The 24,978-nt window shown below is 39.0% G+C and overlaps 1 protein-coding gene across 1 annotated transcript in view; it reads right to left on the reverse strand.

The window, feature by feature from the left end:
* CNTN1 (contactin 1) overlaps window positions 1-24,978 on the reverse strand; it is a 252,034-nt gene that overhangs the window by 94,332 nt on the left and 132,724 nt on the right. Inside the window, exon 3 of the mRNA XM_075059056.1 lies at window positions 1,016-1,145. Coding sequence (XP_074915157.1) covers window positions 1,016-1,127 — 112 coding nt within the window. The 5' untranslated portion in view covers window positions 1,128-1,145. The remainder of the gene's footprint in view (window positions 1-1,015; window positions 1,146-24,978) is intronic.

The raw sequence follows: 24,978 nt of genomic DNA on the forward strand, positions 1-24,978 counted from the left end.
CTCCCCAAAACACAAGAATGTTTCATGAAACGCAGTAGAACTAGTTTTATGAGTAACTTTCCCCTCAAAGCAGGGAAGGATCTAAAGCCTACCCTAAAAATAAACCAAAACATTAGTACACAATATTTGCACTTTTCAAACCTCAGTAATATTTCGTGTATGCACAATTTAATGGTTCTGCTTTTTACATTTTCTGATCTCAGTTCATGCAGTCTGTATGTAAGCAAAATGTTTTCTTTCTTGAGAAGAGCTCTACTTATGCTCGCAATCCAATTCATCACAGCAACTAAAAACCAGCATTCATTTAAATTGGCATGGAAGTCTGAAACAAGCTTTATAAATCTCGAAGTTGTTTGGAACAGCTGGAACAGAAACTAGATTTTAATCCTGAATTTTAACTTTCCAAAGAGCTCCTTCTATCTCTTAGAATGAGCCAAAACTTCAGTCGCAAATGCCTCCATAATTTCAGATGTTAGAAATATTACTCCTAAATGTTTTAATATTTATGACCCCATCTCTACTTATGAAATGTTTTACAATTTGTAATGTAAAATTAAAGTCAGTATATGCAACATTGCCCCACTGTATTATGAAAACTACCACTATATTGTGCTGGTGGAATTTTATGAATTTTATGAATTTTAGATGGTGTCTATATTATAGAATTTTGTGTTTAGTGTCTCTTCTTATGGGCGTATTTCCATTCTTCTAATCATGTTGACCACCAGTGCACAGACAGTAGATACATTTTTTATAATCTAGAGAAAGAATTAATTCCATATATCAAATTAGAATAGACAAAAACAATTTTAAAGTCCAGATCTGTCTTTCTGCAAGCTTTTAATTATGGTGTCCATTCTAGTAAGTATGCTTCCTTACAGTTTCATCATTCACATTTAGTAATTCATTGTATCTGCACAAATAAATTAAACCCATACAAACAGCATAATTGACCTTGAAAGGCATTAAACTGACAACAGTTACTTAAATGAATTAACATGGGAGGTCAACTTACCTGTCAGGCTGAAGACGAAACAGGGTGCAATAAGATGATAGATGAGGAACCACATGGTTATCTTATGTTCAGTGATTATCTCAAAAGGAATTGTGCCTTGCAATACCACCATTCAGAGTGCTAAAAATACCTGATTACAGAGAAAGAAAAAGGAGTGAATAATTCTGACATCAAGCTTTATCTCATATCACATTTCACTTGCCAGATTATTGGTCTAAACTGAATACTTAAGAGTTAATAGAGGATAGAGTCTTTGAATAATAAATGCATTATCAAATTTGCTGGATCAAATTAATGATCTCTTTTATTCAGAGAGCACACTGTTTAAGAGCACTCAGATTTTCCCATGATAGTAAGTAATATGGCAAATGTTAATACTGAACATCCTCTTTTAGACTCATCTTCCTAACCCAAAACTTCCTAAACCAGATCCTCTCTCTGTGAACACTTCATTATTAGAAATATTAAAATATTACATAGTTTGCAATAAAATGAGGAAAGTCCAGATTCTATCCTCCTTCATCTCAGTAAATACTACATTACGATTAATGATTTCAAAGTCTGTAAAAAGAAAATTACAGTGAACCTGAAATACATTAATCTCTTTCACGATTCATTTATTTTGTCCAGCATATCATTCCTTTTAAACTTTTAACATACAATTCATGATCCTCTGGAAAGGCGGTATTAATTTTTATGAGTTTCCTTTTAAATGTTGAATATGATCATGATTGCAATGTCGTATTTGAAGTTTTCTCTTTTCCCTCTGCGAGAAACTCCGCCTCTATATATACTAAAACCAAGCTAAAGAAGAAATATGCAGCTTCTTTTGAATATTCTAAGATTTTAGAAACCATTTTTCAGAATGCTTTTCTTCTGTAACATTTTTTACTTCTTTCAATCAGAATATTTTGCTAGCTTTTTGTTTCTGGCTGGTGGCTGTTATCTATTTCTTTAAGGCAATGCGCCATCATGCTTGCAGTGTGCAATTTTCTGTTTTGCTTAATGGATTTCTTGCCATGAATATATAAATGCATCCTTTACAACCATCGCATCTTGTTCATACTTCTTCTCTTGATGGGTTCTGCTGTAGCACTGGTTAAGTTACGACCTTCACACAAAGCCAGGCTTCCAGCTTATCACTGACGAGAATATTGTTGTATCTCAGGCACGTGCCAATATCATCCATTCCTCTCAGTATATTAATTTTGTTCCTATTTCATTATAAAATATGCTTATACATACTTCAATACCCTTCAGTAACATGCATCCTAGAACATGTTGCGTGCTAATACGGCATTGTCACTTTTTGCAAAACGTAATCTTGATGCTACTGTTTTCCAGCTTCCCTTGCCAAGTACCCGTGACTCCAATAGCGGTTTCTACCTTTTACTGGGACTCTTGCTCTTTCCAGGTCAAAATTTTTACTAAATTGTTCCCTTCTTCCAAAATCCAAATGTTTTAGAACTTGTTTTGAAACTGCCCTGTTTCCCCACCTTCAACACCAAGAAACGGGCCGTTTTGAATTTCAAAGCACATGTACAAACGTACCTGACTCCCTAAGTACGCGTGGGATCAATGCTGCTCTGACTCACAGAGAGCTGCTGGTCTGAGCTGCCGCCGGACACGCGTGTCCCCGTGCGCGTGTCCCATGTCTCTCCTTGAGGTGGCTGGGAACACGTCTTGGTCACGGGGGCCTCACACTTATCCCCTCCTCCTCAAAATAACACTAAGAAGGTGTTTATCTGAATATGTCTCCAATAGCGAGCTTTCCTTAGAAAAGGGGTGTTTTATTAAACTCATAGTGTAGGAAAATGGCAAGAAATAACACAAGAGAATCTCTTTGGCTCAGAAACTATAGCAGCTGTTGCACTTCGCATTTCTCCTTAACAAACAGGTCAAAACTGTATTAGTTACCATGACCCTAAAATGACTGCTGAGCACTGTTTTCATCTAACAGCTAAACACATACAACAGTGATCCCCAGAACTGAGATTTAATTTAGAAATATTTCCTGGAAAAAGGCTCTTATGTTGGCAACAAATGCGTATGCTTACTGCAGCTGGATCCAAGGGGAAGAATTTACTAAACATCTTTACCCTCTCACTTCTGTTGGCACTAAAGTTTCTTCAGGCTCTGTACACAAAGGATATTCACAACTATTTCAGGCATCTACCTTAAATGACCAAGGTGCGAACTACTATGTCTATATGATTCCTCCAAAAGACAGTGGTTGGCTAGATCAACAAATGACTTTGTATACTTTTCCAGCAACCATATCCCAGCTATGAAGCTTCTTGTGTTATGACACTGCCTCGCCTGGAACATTTATTTCCAAGTGACATGAGTTAAATTGCATAGTTGCGCTGAAATAATACACATAATTAAACAGCAATGAAACAGGAACTCTGTTGGGAACAACAGTAATTACACAGTAACTCATGGTGATAATAACTGTTCAAATATATTGATAGATGAATCTGTTAAGAGTAAACCTGTGTTCTCTCTCTGACATTACAGCCACCACAGCAGACAGAAGATCCCTCCTCCCTCTCATTTGCAGTATCCAGGTTTGATTTTGGAAAGTTACCTTGTCCTCTAGCTCTCAAAAAATTCCTTTCTGTTGGCTCAGGAAAAAATGGCTTGAATGCTGGTTCAAATTACAGTAAATAAAAATGGTGTCAGTAAATGCTATAAATACCTCATTTTACTCAGATACAAAAATATCCACGCCGCCAGGATTAAAATCCTTTCCTTGCTCTCACTTTTTTCAGCCGAGCGGGTTCTGTATATATAGCACATCCATCCCTCCTGATTTATCTCAGCTTGTGGACAAGAAGCGAGGCCGTTCCACATCGCTCTGCTGAATTTTGGCAGAACTGCCTGCTATGAGCTGAGACAGCAGGCGGGTTATCGTCTGTCTGTCTGAAGCGGTGTGGCTGTACACGACGTTCCCCCCCACGGAGGAGCCCCGGCGTATTTGAGGCAGCAGCGCTCGCGCCCCAGGCAGCACCGTGGGCTGCAGCGCTCACGCGGCATCACCTCCTGCCTCCTTCGCTTTACAGCTCTCGACCTTTTTATCTTCGCAGAGAAGGACGTTGGTGCCGAAGTAAAAATCATTCCTGAACAACGGTCGTTAGTACGACTCACTTTTCTGCCCTGTAAAAGCAGAGAGTGGCTGCGTGCCTGGGCGTACTCCTTTTAGTCTGCACAGTACGCTATCCTTTTCTCACAACAAAGCATCGTAATTTTAGCAAACGAGTAAGACATTTTTAAAAGATGTAATAAAATGAGCAGGCATTTAACTGCAACTGTGTCAAGTTTAATTACTATCTAATGCTCATTAACAGATTTAGGTCCCTTTTGACTGTTCAGTTTCCCAAAAGAGCCAGTCACCACGACAGGGTCTTTGCCTTGCTAGATTCAAGAGAACTCCTGGTGAGCTGTCTGGAGTGCAATCCTCCCAGAGGAGGTGGGGGAAAACTGGGACACTGGCTGCTGAATAGGAAGCACATTCCATTTTGAACACAGGGACCTCCCAGAATGCTTCAGAAGGCTTGCAGTGTCTTGTGAAGCTTCATTAGGATGAGAGGTGTTCCCAGGACACAAGGTTAGACCTGCCTCTCTATACTACCCAGTTGTAAGGCTTTTTTAATCTCTCAAAACGCACTACGGGAAAACGTCTACATTTTCTTCCGTATTCTGCGTGGCTTTCTTCAGGTCTTCACTGCACACTTTGGCCTTCATTAAGGAGAAAAAGACACTTGTTTTACAGCTATGAAAATAGCCAGTGTTTTTCATCACTTCCCTACGTAATCCAAACACGTAGATGACATCATCATTTTGCAAGGACGTAAAGCATTCATGACGCAGACACAAAAAGAAATTACGAACAGTAGGTAACGGAAGTCAGTTGAATGAAGATCGTAAGATCAACAGCAGTGCGAATAGGCTACCTAATCTACTAGATTTGAAATCAAGAAGGGGTGGGAATAGACAAGGGAAAGCAGAGCAACAGTGGGGGATGTTAACGGCGGCGTGAAGAGGAAGCAAAGAAATGGAACTCAGCACTACAGAGGGGAAGGGCGTCATGCAGGACATGTAAGTGAAGTGTGGGAGGGTGGAAGCAATAAACCAACCCAAAAGGGCAGTCAGAACGAAAGGCAGAGAGGGAAAGCAAAGGAGACGGAGGTTTAGGCCGACGGAGGAGCACGAGGATTAGCTGTCACCTCTGTCAGTAAATCTCAACGTTTACCACGGCAAGATCTTCCCCGAACCTCCCTTGCTGAGGCGGTCAGCACGGGAGCAGCGCGATGGCTGCATCGGCCCCCCACACCGGCTCAGGGCTCCTCTCAGGGACCCCAAGTGCTGAACGGGCAGAGAGGGGGCAAAGGAAAGCGTTCAGGAGCTCTGGCTCCGTACGCTTAGCTAGGAGAGGTAAATCAAGATGCTTGTTGCAATTCTCACTTCCTGGTATATTATGATAATTATTCACATTCAAGTTTTAGAATTAGTAGAGATTCCGTCCAGATTAGACTATAAATAGATACAACAATCTAGAAGAAATCTCTGGTTCCCCACCCTTTTTCAAAACATGAATGTATATAATTGCAATAATTCACTAGTAAATTAACACAGTGGCAAGTTATAATCAAAGCCTTTTAGAAGCCCCACAATACTTCAACCTAATCAGTGTTTTGTATTTGTATTTACTTCAGGCTCTTTTAGTAATTTTAGTAAGCATCTAATTGCTCGTTATCTTGATTTTCTTAAAAGAGTTTGCGTTTTTGCTATGATAACTAACTCCTCATAAATCTTATTAGTTGCTCAATATTTAGAATTACCAAGAAACTTCTGAACTTAACAAAAATAATGATGTACATTGCATATTATTCATTGTATCACCCTTTGCCCTTGTCTATTCTTTTGGTCTTTGCAACTTAATTTTGTGGTCATTCAACAAGTTTTGGCATTCTAGGTTGGACTGTGCCATTAGAAAGGGCACTACATCTTATTCAAAAGTCTGGTTCCTCACTTTTACCCACAACCCCCTTATTTACTTCTGAAACCCAATACCTTAGCCACTAGCGTTTCCTTGCCTTCTCTATTACCAGAAAGGTGATGACAGTCAGGTTCCTTGCCACTGCACAGATTTATCTCATTACAGTGGTCCAGGATTACTGTAAGTAAACTTCCAAGCCAGCCCTGCTATTATAGCACTGCTGCATCTACAGAAGATTTTAGATGTTAGCTGGCTATCTCTCAAGAGTCCAAATATGGCTTTAGTACCCTTCACAAAGGCTTGCAGAAACACTTCATTTCCTTTTGCTTATCTTTGATTTCTATAATTATACTCCTTGGTTTTGCCAGATTTGTTCAAGTGGAAATGGAAGTTCAAAGCCACTGCCCCCAATACTGCCCACTGGCCCAAACAGTCTGTCACCAACAGTTGTGCTTCTAGTATTTTCCATGTCATCCTATTTAAAGAATATAGCTACCCTCTCCATTTCACATGAATGAAAGCCAGCTAAGAAGCCCATCAATTTGATGGCCTATAAATAAGATGATCTTCCTGAACAGAATTCACACTTTCAAGGACAACACGCAATAACATAACAACCACAAAGTTGGAGCAAAGAGCAGTCTAATCCTCCCCCCCACCCCAGCCCCGAATACTCAAAAATACAGGTGTTAAATAAATAAATTAAAAAAAAACCACAAACAAACCAGGATCAGTTCATTAATACATTTAGACAGGCTAAATTAATAAGTGATTCTATCACTAGTGGACAAGTCAACCAGCTCTGTGTTTTTGCTTAATAAACGTTGACTTGGAAACACGAAGAACCAATGTCTTGGAGGTGATGAGGACTCCAGGTTGTTACAGGGCTTGGCCCAAGTTTCAATGGGAAACCTTAACTTCGGAGCTCAATATAAAACTTCCATTCTTTTACACACACTTATGAATTTACTCTTCATGCCTTATTTTCCACTTAAACTCTCATGTCGATAAGCTTAAAAGAACTAATGTCCCGGCACACTGATGATCCACAATATACTCTGGCTCAGAGTTACCCTTTCTCTCCCCTACCTGCCCCCTTTTTTGGAAGCTGTGACTTCTCTCCAAGAATCAAGCACCAAAAAGACAATGAATTCCTTCTTTAGATGTGTTTTGAGACATGCCTTTTGAACTTGAAAGCAATAGCACCTATTCTACAACGCAAGAAAACATAGTGCCTATAACAAAAACCAAAAAAATCAAATATATTTGCAGAAGATTATTATAAGATACAGAAGGTACCAGGGATCTGAATGGCAACCTTACTGTTACAAGATGTCTGTTTTCCGTGGCAATTTTCTAATGCACCATTTTTTCAAGTAGGACAACACGCTGGTAGTTAATCACACTGTGAATTTAACTCTCCTGTTTCCTTTATATTTACACATCAAAGAATTCAGACCTCGAGAACCAGTAACTTCTTCAGTCAGTTGCTCAGTAGGCACTTTTGCTCTTTTGTTAGGCAATTAAGAAGCCCTATGGGCCTTTTCTTTGCTTGCCTGCTACATCATCCTTCCCATTTTCATTTTTTTCACTCTTTGTTTTGGCTTTCTGTTATTTTGTCAGATAGTTCACCCAACAAATGAGATGTCTTCTTTTTCTTATTTGCAACCACAGATTCATTATGAATCAACAGTCATTCTCTTCCCTACAAGGGTTTTACAGCGGTCACACATCTATCTCATCTTGCAGTTAATCACCAACTCTGTAGCAAACGGTCATTTAGTATTGCTATTATAAAAATATTTTTTTAGGAAGGTTAGGCATTTTCTAATTTGTGGTAAGCTCAACAACTCAGCTTTACTATTAATTATGAATACAGTTTGGTTACTTTTCTCGAGTCATTGAACTGCAAAATGCTTTTGTTTTGAAATACCTTCAGATAATGAAGTGTCACTTAGCGGTACTTAAACACTGTCTTTAATCATCATGTCAGCAGCAAAGGGTCAGGCAACCAGTCCTCCAAGGCCCTGTTCACACCGTTTGCTCTATCAGCAACTGGCTGTTCTTTCTTCTAAGGTAATAAATAAGAAAAAGATCACTAACTGCTACTGTAACTCACAGGCATTCCTCACACTTTTCCGAAAGCACGCTGTAAGGGCTTTGCTGCTTAAAGATTGCCTGGTAAAAAATTTCAGCAAACAAAAATCAATACACCTCCCGCCAAGCACCGAGCATCACGCAGAACAGCATACTACTCTTTTCCTATACTTACAGGTAGCTTCCGTTTGTGTCTTAAAGCCTAATTAGTTTAACTTTGACTCCAAGATAACCAAACACACCCAAGGCTCTAAAACCAGCATGAAAAAAAATCAGCTGTGAATACAAACAAATATCCATTATTAAAACCGGGCATTCTTTCGTACAATAATGAGGATTTTCTGGTTACTTTGGCCAACTTTCAAGGGATAAAACCCATTAACTTCTCCAGTAAAATTAAGTGTATAATTGCTGTTATCTTTTGGAGTTTCAATTTTGTTCAAGTTCATAAAAGAAAAGAACTGCTCAGATAATCTTGAAATTAAATCTTAGATCCATTTCTAAGAAAAAATTCATGATATTTCAGAAAATGAAACAAGATTATATGAAAATCTTTATCACACTCTTGGCATTTTCTATCTGATTTTTACATTTTCTTGAACTTAGTAATACCTTGTTATTCATCAGTAAATGAAGATATGGGAATGAATCATGAATATTCAATAAATTCATAACAGATGTATTTATATACATAAAAATTTAACAGTTTATCCATATAATCTGTAACTCAGGATACCGTATAACATACTTTCTATTGTACAGCCAAAGACAAGCTCAGTGGGAGATTTCATCTTCAAACTGCATGTTTCCTAGCAACTCTCTTTAAATCAGTGTAGCTTTTTTTAAATTTACATCAATCACTTGGAACTGTTGAGAATGCTTAAAAACATCTCTTTCATCCTGTGAATAAACAGTTCAAATCAGACTAGCAGCTGCAAAAAGGAGAAAAAAAGGAAAATCAATTCAATGTTTACTAGAATTTGCTGGTGGATTTTGGAATAATATGTTATTTGTGCCTTTTGGTTTTAAGCTTATACATTTCAGAATAGCTATTGGTGAGATCCATGGGCATTTTTTACAGGTTTGAGTTGCCATCCACCATTTCAAAGATCCTCTGTGTTTCACAGACTGCTTTTCAAGGATACTTACTCATGAGGTAAGCTTAGTTGTATTCTGAAGATTTTAAAAGACAAATTATGGTTACAATTGGTTTCATTACCTACAATTAAAGCATTGTTTCTGTAGTCTTCAGATTTTTTGGAAAAAAACCCCAACAAAACAAGACCAACCCTTTTTTTGGAAGCTTAGTTTATTGCCTGCTAACTACCAGTTGATACTTTTCATGCACGTATTCTCTATCAACTCCAGTACAGCCCCAGAGGCACACAGCATCTACAGAAATCTCTCCTAACGCTTTGTCAGCAAGGGGGGATACATGGATGTGTACCATCAGAACAGCCTCTGGATGAATCCCGGTGTCAAAACCGCTGCACCTGAGAGACACCAGAAAACACACCTTCCCATGTTAATCAGAAAGAATATTGAGGTCATGATTGCACTTACATTAAATCAAGGTGGACTGGGGAGGAATAAAGGTGGGAAAATGGACGGGTAAGGGGACAAGAGGGCCCGGCTGCACATCAGCAGTGGGTGGTCAGTACACTTCTCTAGCCTGACCACCAAAGCCTGTCCAGTTTTCTCATTAAACTCCATCTCTGACCACTTTCCTGGGTGAGGGGCTCCATATTCTGCGTGCACGCGTGTGTACAGAGGTGTAAGGGCCACCACTGGGGTGGGACCATAAGCCCAAGGGACCCAGGTGCCCACGGCAGCAGCAACCGGAGAGACCGGCACGTGTGAGGGGTCGGAGTGGTGGCAACCGGACAAGGGTCCACATTTATGCACGGACACATGCTTTCATCCCCATCGGCCAGACAGGAGGAGGCTGTCGGGGCTGTTTTCTGTTTGCGACTGCTGTTGCTCTCCGTCTGTTGACCTACGCGGCCGTGGCCAGCCGCGTACGCAGCGCGAGCCGCTGAGCATCGCTGCTGGCTGGTCCCGGGCACGGGGAGCCGCTGCAGCCTCCCCTCTCTCGGGCGACGGGATTCGGCAACCCCCGGCAAAAACAACCCAAAAGTTCGCTGAGCTGCGTCTGACCCTGAATTTCTACGACGATGTGCAGGATTGGCTCCATGAGTGTGTGAGTGTTTTATCTTTGTGAGGCGATACGTCTGAAGACGCCAATATTTTATCTTTGTAATACAATCATGTTTATTCCTCTAGAAAGTAAAGTATGAGAATTACATTAGAAAAAGTATGACTAATCAGTTTAATGACTGAACCCAGAGAACAACTTAAGATCACTTCTAAGCAATTAATAGGTCTATAAATAAAGCCAAAAGAGAAGCAGCACTTGATTTTATACATCCAAATCATTCTGCTTTGGTTTTTATTCTTAAATATCAAGGAGAGAAAAGTTAAATAAAAAACCAAACAGGTATATGAGAGCCAAAGGCCTGATCGACTGAAGTGTCTGCAAATATTTAAGTATAGGATGAACACATACAGCAAAATCACAGGAGGCACTCATCAGCTTGCAGGACTGAAGCCTAGAAAACTGCATTTTAGAGATCTTGTTCCAAGTTTCATATTGTTGTGACAAAAAATACATTTTGATATGTAGAGAAATACAGCTTAGGCAAGTCAGCCACAAAAAAAGACATTTCTCTTTAGTTATCAAAGTTGCATTAGTAATTCCATTCCACTAGAATAACTTCAAATAACCACAAATGTTTTAGTTGATGACTATTCTGTTGAACGTAACATACAAGTGTATTCTTTCACAGATGCTATTTCAGTATGCAATAAGCCAAGAAATCAAAATAACCTTCTCATTTAGAAGGCGTTGATTGCAAAGTAATGATGTAACATCTTGCAGCAACTCCACGTTCTTCCAAGCAATAAAACAGAGTCCCTGCAGACTCTGTTAAATAACTGCCTACAGGTCCTGCACAGCTATTCTGTATTTACTGCATTTCCGATACGGACCTGGAAGTGTTCACACCAAGGAACACGTAGTCTCCGACACAGGTGCTTTCCCTGTTTAGGAGCTCCTGACAAAACAAGTGTCATGAAAACTGCAGTAAAGTACATCTGAAGGAGATAATCCTTTCAAAACATGCATCCTACCTGTTTTGATTAAATCTCTAATTTGAAAGTATGAGATGTAGTATGCAGTAGTGTTGGGGTTCACATGCTTACTACTCCTGTTTTTCAGCACTAATGAGAGTTCAAACATTACAATGTCCATTGTCATTGCTTACTAACACTTGCATAGACTTTGTGAAAATGTACTGAAATTTTAATATTTTCCCCTACAATGTCCTAAATTTTTCATATTTTGGCCAAAGAGTAATACTTCCTAATTCTTGATGCCCAACTTTTGGGTAAAAGAATAGAATTATTATTATTATATTTTAATTTTTCAATTAATTTAGGTTTATTTGGGGGCTATATATGACCAAAAGTACACAACAAAGAAGGCTGGTCATTTAAATTGTACTGTTAAGTACTCACACAATATTAACTGTTCTGAATTTTCATTGCCTGGCCCCACAAGTGAATGGTAATATACTCATTATGTAAGGAAAAGGGAGAGCACATCATCACCTGCAGACTTTGTTCTACCCAGTAAAAGACAAGTAATCAGTATACAGACTGATATCTTAAGTGATATGTTAGTGCATCTACAAATTAGGAACATCCACACATTAACGTCTTTAAAGAAAATCAATTATAGATGCTTTAATCTATTAACTTTTACATGTACTTTCTACCATGCTTCCCTTCATTGTTCTTTCCCAACCTCTTCCCCAAAGTGCTCAACTTTTTCTTAAGTGCCTCAAATATTCAATTGAACTAATTTAACTGGAGAGGCATGTAAGGTACCTTTCACATTCAATTTACCTGGGAAAAAATTTGATAAAATTACCTCCCTGACATACAGCTGAAATGACAAGAGAAGAACAGATAAAATGTTACTCACACTAACCAATATCAGAAATTGAAATATCATTATCTTCATTGGCATCTCTGTACTTTTATACTGATGGAGATACAACGAGAACATAGTCCAGCATGCATTATTAGTACATTTGAAAAGGCAATGTGAAAGATGCGGCTATTTATAACTACCCAAACCTGCTGTATATCGCATTTTGTGGTCTGCTAATGCATCTGTCAAATGAATCATTATGGCAACAGCAATTTGGTAATTTGGTCTTTCTATTTCTCAAAATATTACAATAAATCATTTTTTAAATGTACAACATTTGTACTGTAATATTAATTATGTTCTGAAACATTTTGAGAACTCTGGAGGTCTCCTTTTGGCAGGAAAATTTTCTAATTCTCATTACAGTACCAACAATATGAAAAAAACTTCTAATGGGGGCAATGTCTAAAAAATATTTGACATATATAATTAAACTTGCCAGGCATTTTGCAATGCAGTTTTATATATCACCTTTTTCTTCTCATTAACGCAGAGTAGCTCTAGGTCACTGCACAGATAGCTCTGTGCTGATGGTATAACTCTTAAGCAGAAACAAGACGACAGACAGGAGCATACAGTCCTTTGTCAGTATGGCATATGGGGACTGAAGGATTTAAGTAGAAGCACAGCGGAACAAAGGAAATAATATGATGGTTTAGGACCTCAGGACCAGGAAATCAGGAATAATTTCTGTGTGATCATTTTGACATGTGTATTTCAAAGCCGTTACTTTTCAAATTTAACCCCAGCTTTACGCTTTCTTAGAGTAGAAACTGAATTAAGATCAGATACTGGGACATAAACAAGTGTTGAAAGCTAAATATTTGAGGGGTGTGTAAGGTCTTCTACAGGAATAAAGCGTTATGTGATTTTCATGAAAAGATGAGCTTCAGAAGACATGCAGCAACCTTCACCCCAAGAGGCACCCGCTCCCCTGACAGAGCGTGTACCAAAGACGGCTTTAAGCCCTGCCCTAACAATGAAGCTTTCCTTCCTGCTTTTTCCTGTATTAGAGCACTGCAGTGCATATTTGCTTGGTGTGAGCAGACTAATCAATCATTTATAAGCTCAAGTCTATAGTCATTTATCATGGATGGAAAAGAGCGAATGACAGTCCAAGCATCAGCAATAAAGCAATAAATAAAGTACGTTAATTTACCTCTTTGCTGTACATGATAATTGAATAAACGCTAAATTTCTCCCGTTTGACATGGGCAAAACCCCCTTTGCCTGTAACTACTGTAACGTGGTCAAGAGTGGATTTACTGATATAGACAAAAAGAAAAACTCTCTTCATTTCTGCTATCATATTTGACACTTGAGATTACAGTTGAGGAGATTATTTAAGGCACACTGCTATACTCTTCCAGTAAATTATGTGCACAATACACTTTATACTTGCCTACATGTCTTATCAGAAGAAAAGCAATTAGATTGAGGAGAAAAAAACAGAGTAAGCAGATTTTCCTTCCTTTGTTTACCGTTGATCTTCCTCTGCCTTGATGTGCATTCTGCAGTATAGAGTTTGAAGAAACCAGTTACTAATGTACAAGATTACTATTCACAAAATAATATAGTGCTATGTCTATAACATGGGTCAGATGATTTCATTAATTGCTCATACTTTTCTACCACCACTATTTTATGCTTCATGGTACATCTAAAGATTATTTGTTCTAACACATCATTAGTGTTTTTAATAAAAATGCTTGCATTTAGCAAATTGGTTTTATCCTGCCAAGAATGTGAACCTATGATGAAAACCAAATGCATCTGAATTAAATAGAGAGAGAAATGGTCAGGTGATAGTCTTAAGTAACCAATATCAAGAGGTCTGGATCTCCACTATGTTCCAAAAAAAATGTGACTCATCCTATGTCTCATAAATTTGATTTATACCATTTAGCTAAAATAAAATGTAAAAAAAACCCCAATCTACAGTTATTAATACTAAACTAAGAGCAAAGCAATATATTTGCAAAATAAAGCTATATAAACAAGCTAGTGTCAAAATTAATCAAATCTGTTAAGTCTTCACATTGGCAACGTATTATCAAGTAATCAATTCTTTTAAATTCTAAGAGGGTTATCTGGAAGCGATTATCAGCTGTTGTGAAACAATTTAAGGAATTTGACTAAAACCTGTGTATGTTTTGAAGATGTTTTGAATAACTTTGTATTCAAAACTGAATCTGTATCTTGAAGATGGTTCTAAAGGGTTATTTAGTGTTTAAACCACAAACTTGTTGTTACTGATTTTGCAGATTTCATTTTTCCTTTTCTATGTGGTATATGACTCACTGTTCTTTCTAATTCCCAACAGACACAGGACAGATCTTAAAAGAACACTCAGGTGGCAGAAGTCTGACAGCTCTTGTTAGCCTCTTACAGCAGGCATTGTAAAAGTTTCCTTCAATTCAAGATGACACTTTAAAGAATATCTTTTTGAGACTATATTTTAGGGTCATTTTGATGCAGGAAACCTCCTTTCTGATGTCTTCCCTTTCACAACTTTATTGACGTTCGTGCTACCAGGCAGGCACACAGCTGCATGCTAAAATCAAAGCTCTGAAGTCTCGGGTATTTCCCATCTAATAACACCAAAGGAAGGACATGGAAAAGGAAATCACATTTCATAGGAGCTTTTTGACCTCTTCAGCTTGATAATATTTGTTATTTGGAAGTAAATGTAAAATCACTCCTGCTATACTTGCAAATGAAAAAAGTCTGGTTTTAAAAACCCCCACAATTAACAATAAGAACAAAGCGGCCACAGTGTTCTTCAATGCTTAGAAAACCACGGCATTCAGTGCAGAAAGGAATAAATTACGGAGGTCACAAACCAGAATGGGTGCGCTCTGGACAGCAGCAACTCTGAAAAGCATCTAGGGGATAGAGTGGACAAGCAATTTAGCTGGGGTTTCCAGGACAATGCTGTGGCTAAAAGAACTGCGTGACCCTTAGGGATTAAATGACTAAGAAACACAGTTATCCTGTGTATTTGCTCATTAGGAATATGCAGATTTGCTTGGAACTAGCATGACTCATATTGGAACACTGTAAATAATTATGATGCTGGATGATATTTATTAAAAAAGACTGAAATAAAAGAGCATGGAGAGATGTAAAATATACACATATATACAAAAGGAGTGGAAAAATTGCCTTATGGCAAGAACTTTCCTTGTTCAACCTGTCTGGCGTACCAAGGAGATGACTGAGGAATATCCTGGCTAGAGGACATAAGTATGGGTTGAAAATACTGGAGACAAAAGGGTCCTTTAATCTATTAGAGGAAGGCGTAATAAAAACAAAAAGCTGGAAAATGATTCTGGAGTGATTTAGACGGGTGAAATTTTAGCAAAGAACACAGTGACATTCTCAGTTCTTGAGGTCTTCAGTAACCACTAAATACTTTCTTGCAAAGCACAAAGTACTGGACTAAGCACTGAGGCAGCTGGTTGAAACTTACTGACCTACCTTTGAGCTCTCACAGTCTTTTAAGAACTGGAGCTGCAGAAAGAAGGCAGAGGATGATGTTCTGGCACAGCGTTTCCCCGGAGTGGGATCCTGTGTTTTCAGACTGGCAAGCCTTGTTACCTGTTCCCAAAGCCAGAGCCTCCAGCTGTACTCCATTTTACAGCTCCTCCTTTTAGTGCTTTCAGGAAAGGACGCTGTTAGACCACAAATTAAATTGCTAGGCTCCAGTGAGGTTCAAAATAGAAAATTTTTTAGTGAGCAGCAATTTTTATCACTCCTAACAAGCAAAAAACCTCCAACATAGTTCATGTTTGAGTACTACAAACAGCTATGGAAACTGCAAACAAAGCTGTGACCAAGAGATCAAAAATACAGAAAGAAGTGATTGTAAGAAACCTTCTTGTTAAGAGCTACACCAATAACAAAAGGTCTTGAGATGATATTGGTTTATAAATTATCTTCAGAGACGTTCCATTCACACAGAAATAGACTACCTGTATGAAAAAGATCTTTATAACCAGCAGCCACTCAGCATTCCATCAGCAGCAAGATTAAAAATAGATCTTAATGTATTATGGCTAGGTGTCACTGCTTCTCTCAAAAAAAACCCAACAAACCTTCATGGTACTTTTTAAGTTTATGCAATAGACCATATGTCAAAGAGCTTATTTTAAGAAATTTTCATCTTGATACTTCAAATGTTAAAGGTAAAGATTTTCAAGATTGGCTTTCAGATCTATTATAAAAATTATAATTTTCAAATTCTATTTTGGTCCCTCCCTCCTATCCTTTTTTCTAAGTATTTTACTTGTTCCTACCAACGCATTTAGCAGTGACATTTCAAACCCCATTGTTCTAGATGAAACACTGCTCATTCTCAGACCTTCTACACTTCCACTCCTTCCCCAAACACAACTCACTTCTTATGTCTCATTTTTTTATTTTTGGCCATTTTCGCCTATATTCAAGCACACTCAGATGAACACATGCACACCCATCCCACTTCTTGTCTGAAACTGTCTAGCACCAGGAACCAGCAGCATCAAGAACCAGCCTTGTTATACCTTTATTTACTAAACAAAAGCTTCCCCTTATAGCACTTTACCACTGCTCATAGGTATTAGCTGAATCTTTGTAAGTTCTCTGTGGTACGCACCCCTTACCATAAGGCATGCTTTCTGGTACTTTCATTATTCTCATGATTTTTCTGTGAAGCCACTCAGATATTTTAAAATCTGCCTGAAAGGCATCTACAGTGTTTTCCTCAATCTTATTCAGTATTTCCTAGTTTACTGTAATTGAACATCAGAGAAGGCATACTTACAGAGAGCACTAAGATACTGATTATCTCAGAGACTCCCCATGTCTTTTTTAAAGCCATTCATCTCATGGAGAAGATAAACTAATCCACAGAAATTACTGAGTTGTACAGATATCTACCAGGGCAGGGGGGAGAACTGGAAACCCCAGAACTGCTAGTCTGAATATCTTTCCATTCTGCTCTGCATTGTAGCTATTTAGTATGAAGGAAGAAACTGTTCATTCCTTAAACCTGTTTTTAAAAATGGCGTGGCATGATTTTGGTTCTGTGAAATGCAGTTAATGAAGCGTGCACAATGATTTTCTGTTAGATCTTGGCCTTCCCTATTATTTAATTGCCAATTAGTTCAACATACCGCATTGCATGCACTGCTGATGTTACCAGGTTACCAGGACAGAAAGTACTTTTTTCTGAAAGGACTAAAAGCAAAGGAAAAGGGTATATGAAATTCCATCACTAGAAAGGGGGTTTGAAAACTCATCACTACCAGCACTTGGCAAAGACTAAAGGAGGCTAGCAGATCGCAAAAACACTGTCTCAATAGGGAGTATCCTGCCAAAGGTCAGTGTGATGCTGCATGAAAAGAACAGAATGAAAAAAGCTTAAGAAATTACCACAGCATTCTTCAGATTTCTTGGCTGTAATCAACTTATAAATCTTACAGCTTTTATTTTTATTAGTTCTCCCTCCTTTTAATGAAAATTGAAATACAACACAACCATTTATATTTGCAATGTTTCTGGCTGCAGTATAACAAGTGGAGGAATAAGGAAAGAAATGACCAATACGTTGGCTGCTGCTGCTTTTTCTGCATCAATAAGACCATTATCGCTTCAGACTATAACCTGAATTCTCAGCCAAGTCAGCCTAAGTGAATCTCAGATTTTAAAAGAAGGTCTCAAGAAGCCGCCTGATTTACCACTCTTTTACTACACCTGCTGGATAAGGTTATACAACTTAAAAATTGAAGCAATGCAGCACTGAACCAGGACTATGTCTTCGCTCTACAATTTTCTGTTTGTTTTTGAATCATTTTTCAAGAAGGTTTTGTGGGGTAAGAAACGTCATTCAGGAGTTAAATAAGAGAGCAGCTGATTTTAAGCACTATATGGACTCCTTTTTTCCAGGTAGAGAATTAAAGGCAACAATCTGTCCTAACGTCTCAAAGCAGATAAAGAGTAAGTGATGTATATATATAACTATTGTGCATCCCTGCCATGATGCAGCTGCTGCTTTTGTGTTACTAATGGATTCTTCTGTTGGCTGAGAAGGAATCTCCAGTCCTTTTTCAACAGGTGACAGGCAAAAATAATTGCAAATCCTTGAGTTGGCCTGACAGGGAGCCAATTACCATTTCAGCTGACCAGCATCACTTGAAAAGAAAAGCAAGGAAGAAGAAACATGACAGAAGGTGACAGAAAGATGACAGGAAAAAAAAAAACCAAACTGGACGAAAAGGAAAAGTGGGTTTAATGCTGAAAATAAGAGAAGCCTCAAAATAAAATTAGGATAGCCCCTAGTAGTCCTGCTGTTTTCCTTTCTTTTCTTTTGCATTTGATGGGAGTAAATGCAAAGACCAGGCCCCTGTGGACTTGGTCTACGGATCTTTTCTGGTATCTTAACAAAACACACTTTGCCCCTGGCAAGTTATTCCAGTTCATTATTTCAGCGATTTGGGTTTTAATGGAGTGCTGCATCTTATTCAGCAGTAAGTACTGGCATGAACTTGGGAGGCTGCGCGGGTGAGAGAGGGGAGGGGACAGAGGGAAGGTTTACTGATCCCCCCAATTATGAAACCCTCCACAGCTTGCCCGGAGGAGGGAAGGGTACTGGCCTCAGGGACAAGCGTGCAAAGAAAAAAGGGATAAACATGGTGATTTGGCTTAATAATATGCTGCCTACTATATCAAACTGGATTAGATACAGTTCATTTCCTGCAAAGGTTTCCCAAGCTTTGCTTTACACTGCCTTGCGCCAAACGAGAGAGTTGTTTCCTGCCATCCCATAAACATCGGTTTCGTAGAAGGATACAGCTTTAGTACGAAGCTGGCTACTGCACAGTCCTGACAGTGAGCCTCAGCTCATGGCATCTCCTACTCTGGAGCGTGCTCATAAACTGCCCCCCAGTACCTCAGCTGGGGGAACAACGATGGGCAGGTGACAAAGATCTCTCCCGTGGATGCAATTTTACCACATGTAACAGCTTAGAGCAAACCAACTTACGGACCATATAATGAGTGGCAGTCCTAACACAATACTTACATGTTCCTTTCCTTCAGAGTCTGCAGAAAACATGCCAGTACATATGGTGTTGCTGGTTTTGTAATTCACAGCATAAGGCACTTGATTTGATTTGATCTGATCTGTATGTAAAAATGCAGTGGAGAGAAACATAATCAAAAATCACCAATTTTCTGTCAGCTGCTTATCTTCTTGTTGGAATGGGTATAAAATCCGAGTCCTTTGGAAAAGGGAATGAGCGGTGCCACTGGAGGCTAGCCTGTGCAAGGGTCGAGTGATAGGCAGCTCCGACAACATACTCATCGGCTCCTCTGGATCCTATTCTTCAACCTGCATCCCAGCAAGGTTCCTGCCTTTGCAGCTGACAGTAAATAATAGCAGATTTGGAGATTCGTAACACAAATACCTTCTATCAGGAAAGAGTGTCTTATATTACCCAGATTACACAGAAGCAGATCCTCAGGCAAATTTAAATGTTCACAGCTCCCGACATGTCTGGTATACTGCTTCCCGCCGCACGGAAATCTACCAGCTCTTTTCAAAATATTCCATTAGAAATAAAATAAACCGCGCTCTACCAGATCTCCAAACACTTTTTAAAAGCTTCCCCTAAAACTTAGTTTCAGGTAAAAAGAGGTTACACCAGTATTCTTATTCTTTAGCACAGGAAACACAGGGCTGGCACTCACTTACTGTCATGAAAGGGAGAGAAATAAAAATATCCAAGGTGTTCTGTCTTCCCTCCAGAACTGTTATACAGAAAATTATCAGAGGTATACAACAACAGCTGGTATCGAACAAGCTCACAAAAAATGTAAGAAATGAAAGCAAGTAGTCCCCAATTCCAAGAGCTCACGAGACCTCCTGGTGGAAGAACAAGCCAAAAAAAGAAGAAAAGGGGAGAGATAGAAAAGATTAGATTGTTAATAGCCTTCTGCCTACTAGGTACCATATGAAAATGCTTCCCTTCTGTATGCTTTTCATGAGGTCTTGGTATTTCCTCCTCCGCTCGTCATGCCAGGTACAGTTAACATGAAGCCCCAATCTCCTGTGCCCTGTGCATGACTGAAATGCTGAGATTCTTGGTCAAGTTTCTTTCCCTTTTTGCCCTATGTTTCACATCTGTTCTCAGCCCACAGGAAATGCTGGCCTGTTACACCAGTCTCTGGCTAGAACATCTGTAAAAAAATGAATGAATCTATGCAAAAATACTACCATCTTTTTACGTTCCTAAGGAAAGGAGCTGTAAGCAATCACGCTGCTTGCATGTGCGTCTCTGCCAGTCGGTCTGACAGTTTCCTCCTCCTGATTAACTTTTACCTTCACTGGCCTATTTTAACGAAATCTGACGGAAATCTGGAGGATGTAAGTTAATTTATTAAAAGTGTCATGAAAATGTCTGCCTGGGCACAGCAGACGGGCCTGGTAAGCATCACCCCTAAGGGAACAGCAGGAACGGCACGCAGAAGAACCTGCCCGAGAGAGCGGTCGCTCGGGGATGTCTCAGCCGTGGGAGAAGCTTGTTGGGGGCTGGCACTTCACCGTGGGTCAGATAATGCAAACACAGCACACAAAGATCTGCTGCTCATGGATCTACTTGTTTTCTAATCTCCATTTTGCTTCACAGGATAACAAATTTGATGATGAAATATTGCCCATGCTACTGTACTGGAGCCAGTCCCATACTAGGTTCATACCTGTGCCCTGCAAAACCATGCAATCGGCGCTTTGGAAAAAAATTCATAGCTGACAACGAACAGGCGTAAGAGGTCTCTGCAAAGTTAAGATTACAGATGTTTGCTGCATAATCCGACGAGATGGTTAGGAGAAAAAAATCTAATTCCAGGAAATTTATGCTGAAGTATAAGAAATTGTTTTGAATTCATCTCACAAAAATATTTTCAATTGATTTTATCAATATTAATTGCATATGTACAATTCTTTTGCTCTGCATTAATAGACTAACTTTTATTTAAATCCTAATTAATGATGTAGATGTAGAACAACATTGGCCACATGGGTTTTCAGCAGAAAATTCTCTCCCTCCAAAGAATTTAGTTAGCATCTAAACAAAATTACATCTCTTTCACCATTTTAGATATTCAGTGAGAACCTGTATCAGAGAAAAGGAATATTAAAGGCTTTAAACATGTTACTTTCATGGCATTTTATATGTATTTTGAAGAAGAAACAAATAATTATACTGCAGGAAAGCTTATGAGGAACTAAGCCTTAGCATAACCAAAAAATAACAAAGTATTGAAGTAAAAATAAGTAATAATATAAAAACTGAAGATGGTCTTAAAAGCATTGTGTTCTTGTCATATGGCTGCAGGTTACTTGGAAAGAAGTCAATCTTTTATTTTTATAAATGGGATCTGTACAGACTATTTGGTACTCTAAAATTCACCTGATTTCAGCTATAATATTAAGATAGAAGATTTTGTTTTATCAGTGTATCTCAAAGTTCAAAAGATTATATTAATACTAATATCAAAGAAAACTAGAAGTATACCCACTCTTAAACTGAAAACTGATTTGACTGTAAAGCTTACATTTATAAAATATTTACCGGGGGGTTGCGGACTGAACGGACCCCATGAAATGTAGATGACTACCACCGATAGTGAGGAAGGCCGTCATGGCAGGCTGTGTGTGTAAAGAGGGACTAACGAGTTGCTGCGTGTGTGTCCGAGCTGGGGAAGTGGTCAGAGCGCAGGGTGGTGGTGGTCTCGCTGAGGACCCTGCCCCTGCCTTGGCTCCCGGCGTGCCTCCCCCTGCCCAGCAGCCCGCTCCTCCAGGCCCTGAGAGATTGTGTGATTGCCTTCCAAAGACAAACAAAGAGCTGAGCTTGTACACAAGGGGCAGAGGACTTGGAATAGGTAATTTTTATAGATCGTAACGATTTACATCAGATTTGATGAGGTCATGGAGAGGCATTCTGAATTTACTGCATCCAACAGTTTAGTACATTTAAATTAACATTGTGTTTTCTGGAGACGACTGGCTAATTTTCATATCAAGGAGACACTTCCATCCTGTGCATGTCTTCAGGAAATAAAATGAAATTAAGAGTTTGAAACTTTGCTGTGCTCCAGGTAAGCGTTCAGCCAGAGGATTATTACTGTTCCCTGCCAGCCAAACTTCAAGGTCCATTTGCAGAGCCAGAGAAGAACTCCAGGACGATCACTGAGGCATTATCCATGCTTTTGTAATTGGGTGGCAAGCTTCCTACGTCATGAAAGCAGCTTGGGACTGCTCAGTTCCAAATGCCCCAATGCCAAGCTTGTTTGTCCCAGTTTTAGTAAGTTAGAGCAAAATAAAGACGACACACACACTTTATTTCCCACCTTTCTGCAATGGGTTCATCTTTAGTAGCCTGTCTTGACCTACCAACCATCTACAAGTGAAGATGATTTTCATCACAAAGGTAGCTGTTCAAAATTTAATTTCAGAGATATTCATTACTCGATGTTGTCTACTGCTAGTATAAAAGACATTCTACAATACCTCTACTGCTGAACTGCCTGTAAAAGTATATATATAATGAAAGAGGCAAAAGCATGAATAAAACAGATGCATGAAAAATATTTGTGCTTTGCTTACTTAATGGCAATCTTGCTTGTAAAAATTCCATCATTGTATCTGGCAATGAAAGTGTTAAAAATATGCTAGCTTTACTCATACTAACATGCAGAATTATTCTTTTTTTTACAAGTTTAAAAAAATTAAGGGAAAACAATGATGGTGAGAAAAGTCCATCCTCTTTTAGGTGATGTTCTCTCAATATTTAATTGTCATTATTCTGTACACACTGATAGAAAGCATTCCACTATCTACCAACTAATCTTATGGTTTCCATACTTGCAGGAATTAGAACAATACTTGTACTTAACAAGCAAATAATTTTAAAATGCTTATAAATATTTGTAGTACTTAGTTCAAGAAAAAGTATGCATCCATAGTGACATTCATTCAGGTGCAGATGATTCATTTAGTGGTCCTGCCTCTTCTTTCTTCCAAACCTAAAGTTTTCTACGTGGCTTAGGCTGACTGAAAATCTTCATAGAGCTCTATGCTGTATTTTGCTCCAAAATGTTATGTCACTTTAAAAATCCTGCTGCAGTCCCTGTCTTTTCAGGAATAACTAAAAATTCAGCAGCCACAGTTCTCTATCTCGAGGTTCTTTGGATTATCATCCTGTGCATCACCATCAACATTATGTCCCTTCTTTGACACCAAATCAGACTGGTTAAGCCTGAAGACTGGCCAACTGCTCTACTAGGAAAGTAACCGCATTAACATGAACCTTTATTTAGTGGTAAGCTAATAAAAAGAGGAAACCTATTTCTGTACAGATAACTGGTACAAGGCCTTTTAGTTCCCTCTTGAGCCTCTAATTTTTCCTTGTCATTCAGACTGTAGTGAAGGATTTCCTGCACATGCTTGCTTTTAAATGTCTTACAAGAGCAACTGCTTATTTTGCAAAAGCACAATAAAAAGGTCTGTCTCTACAATTTAAAATAAAATGCCATCACGGGATTAAATCAGAACTCTATCCATTTCATGAAGTGTGCAAGGTCACATAATTCCCCAAAGATAAATTGCCTTAGGACATATACATCCTTCTTCAATACAATGAAAGATTCACACAAAGGCACAAATTGTCTCACAAAAGCAAGCTGTAATTTTTGCAGGGAGAAATTAACATTCAGTTCAGGATGATCATCTGCGTTACAAATGCCAAAACAAACCCAAAACAAGTAAGACAAAAAATACACTAGTGATGGAAGCTAGATCCTACAGTCTCTTTTGTTCTGGTCTCTGGCAGTAAGAGAGAAGAAATATTTCCTTAGCCCACCACCAGAACAAGCTCCAGGATGAAGTAACCAGACTTACCCTGTCGTAGCTGCCAAGCCCTGAGCGGCCTGTGCCTGCCTCAAATACTTAACTTCCATGAGACCAGTTCTCACTGTTCTGCCAGGAATTGACTGTGGCACTCGTGAGCCAATGTAGGATGCTGTCATGAAAGGGCATTTTCTATAGGAAGAAAGCCCAGGAGTCCGGCCATCCAAAAGGGGACAAAAAATGCCTTATACGCCTGTGGCAGTATAACCTACCTCTTCCCAAGGGGGAGATAGCTGTGATGTCTCTGCAGCCCACTTCTTGGCTGCGATAGTACATCAGACATGATGGTGATGGTCCATTTGCAGGACCTTAAGGGTAAGATAATCAGGCACTCCAGCAAAGCTCACGCTTCTCCAGTCTGCTGGGCTGTTCAGTGATGGCAAAGTCTACCCATATCCACCTACTGGGGTTTGGTGGACCTGCAGGCCACCTTAGCAATGCTAAGTACAAGCAGATTTTGCTTTTAAACACACTGTAAGCATGAAGAGGGAACTTAGAAAATCTGCTAGACAGCACTTGAAACCAAAGCCCTGAGTGGGCTAAAAGTAGCAGAAGGAACACTGATGGCAATTCCACCCTAATCCCCTCTTAACGTCTCCTAAAGAAGAGAAGATCATCGGCAAAGCGGGCCATCTACTGTAGTCAGCAACATCAGGTAATTGAAACGGTGTTCTCTAGGATGGGAGTCCTTTCCATTTACATGGTATAGACTAATGTGCTACTATAAATGGTATCAAACTTCACTATGTAACTAACTGAAAGCACCCCCAATCTTTCCATGCCTCAGCATTATTCCCTTCAATTATTCACAGGTAGTCACATTTGGACTTTTATTCTATTCTATTATCATTGGCACAGTT

The sequence above is a fragment of the Buteo buteo genome, chromosome 28 (assembly GCF_964188355.1).
Source record: "Buteo buteo chromosome 28, bButBut1.hap1.1, whole genome shotgun sequence".
Classification (NCBI taxonomy): domain Eukaryota; kingdom Metazoa; phylum Chordata; class Aves; order Accipitriformes; family Accipitridae; genus Buteo; species Buteo buteo.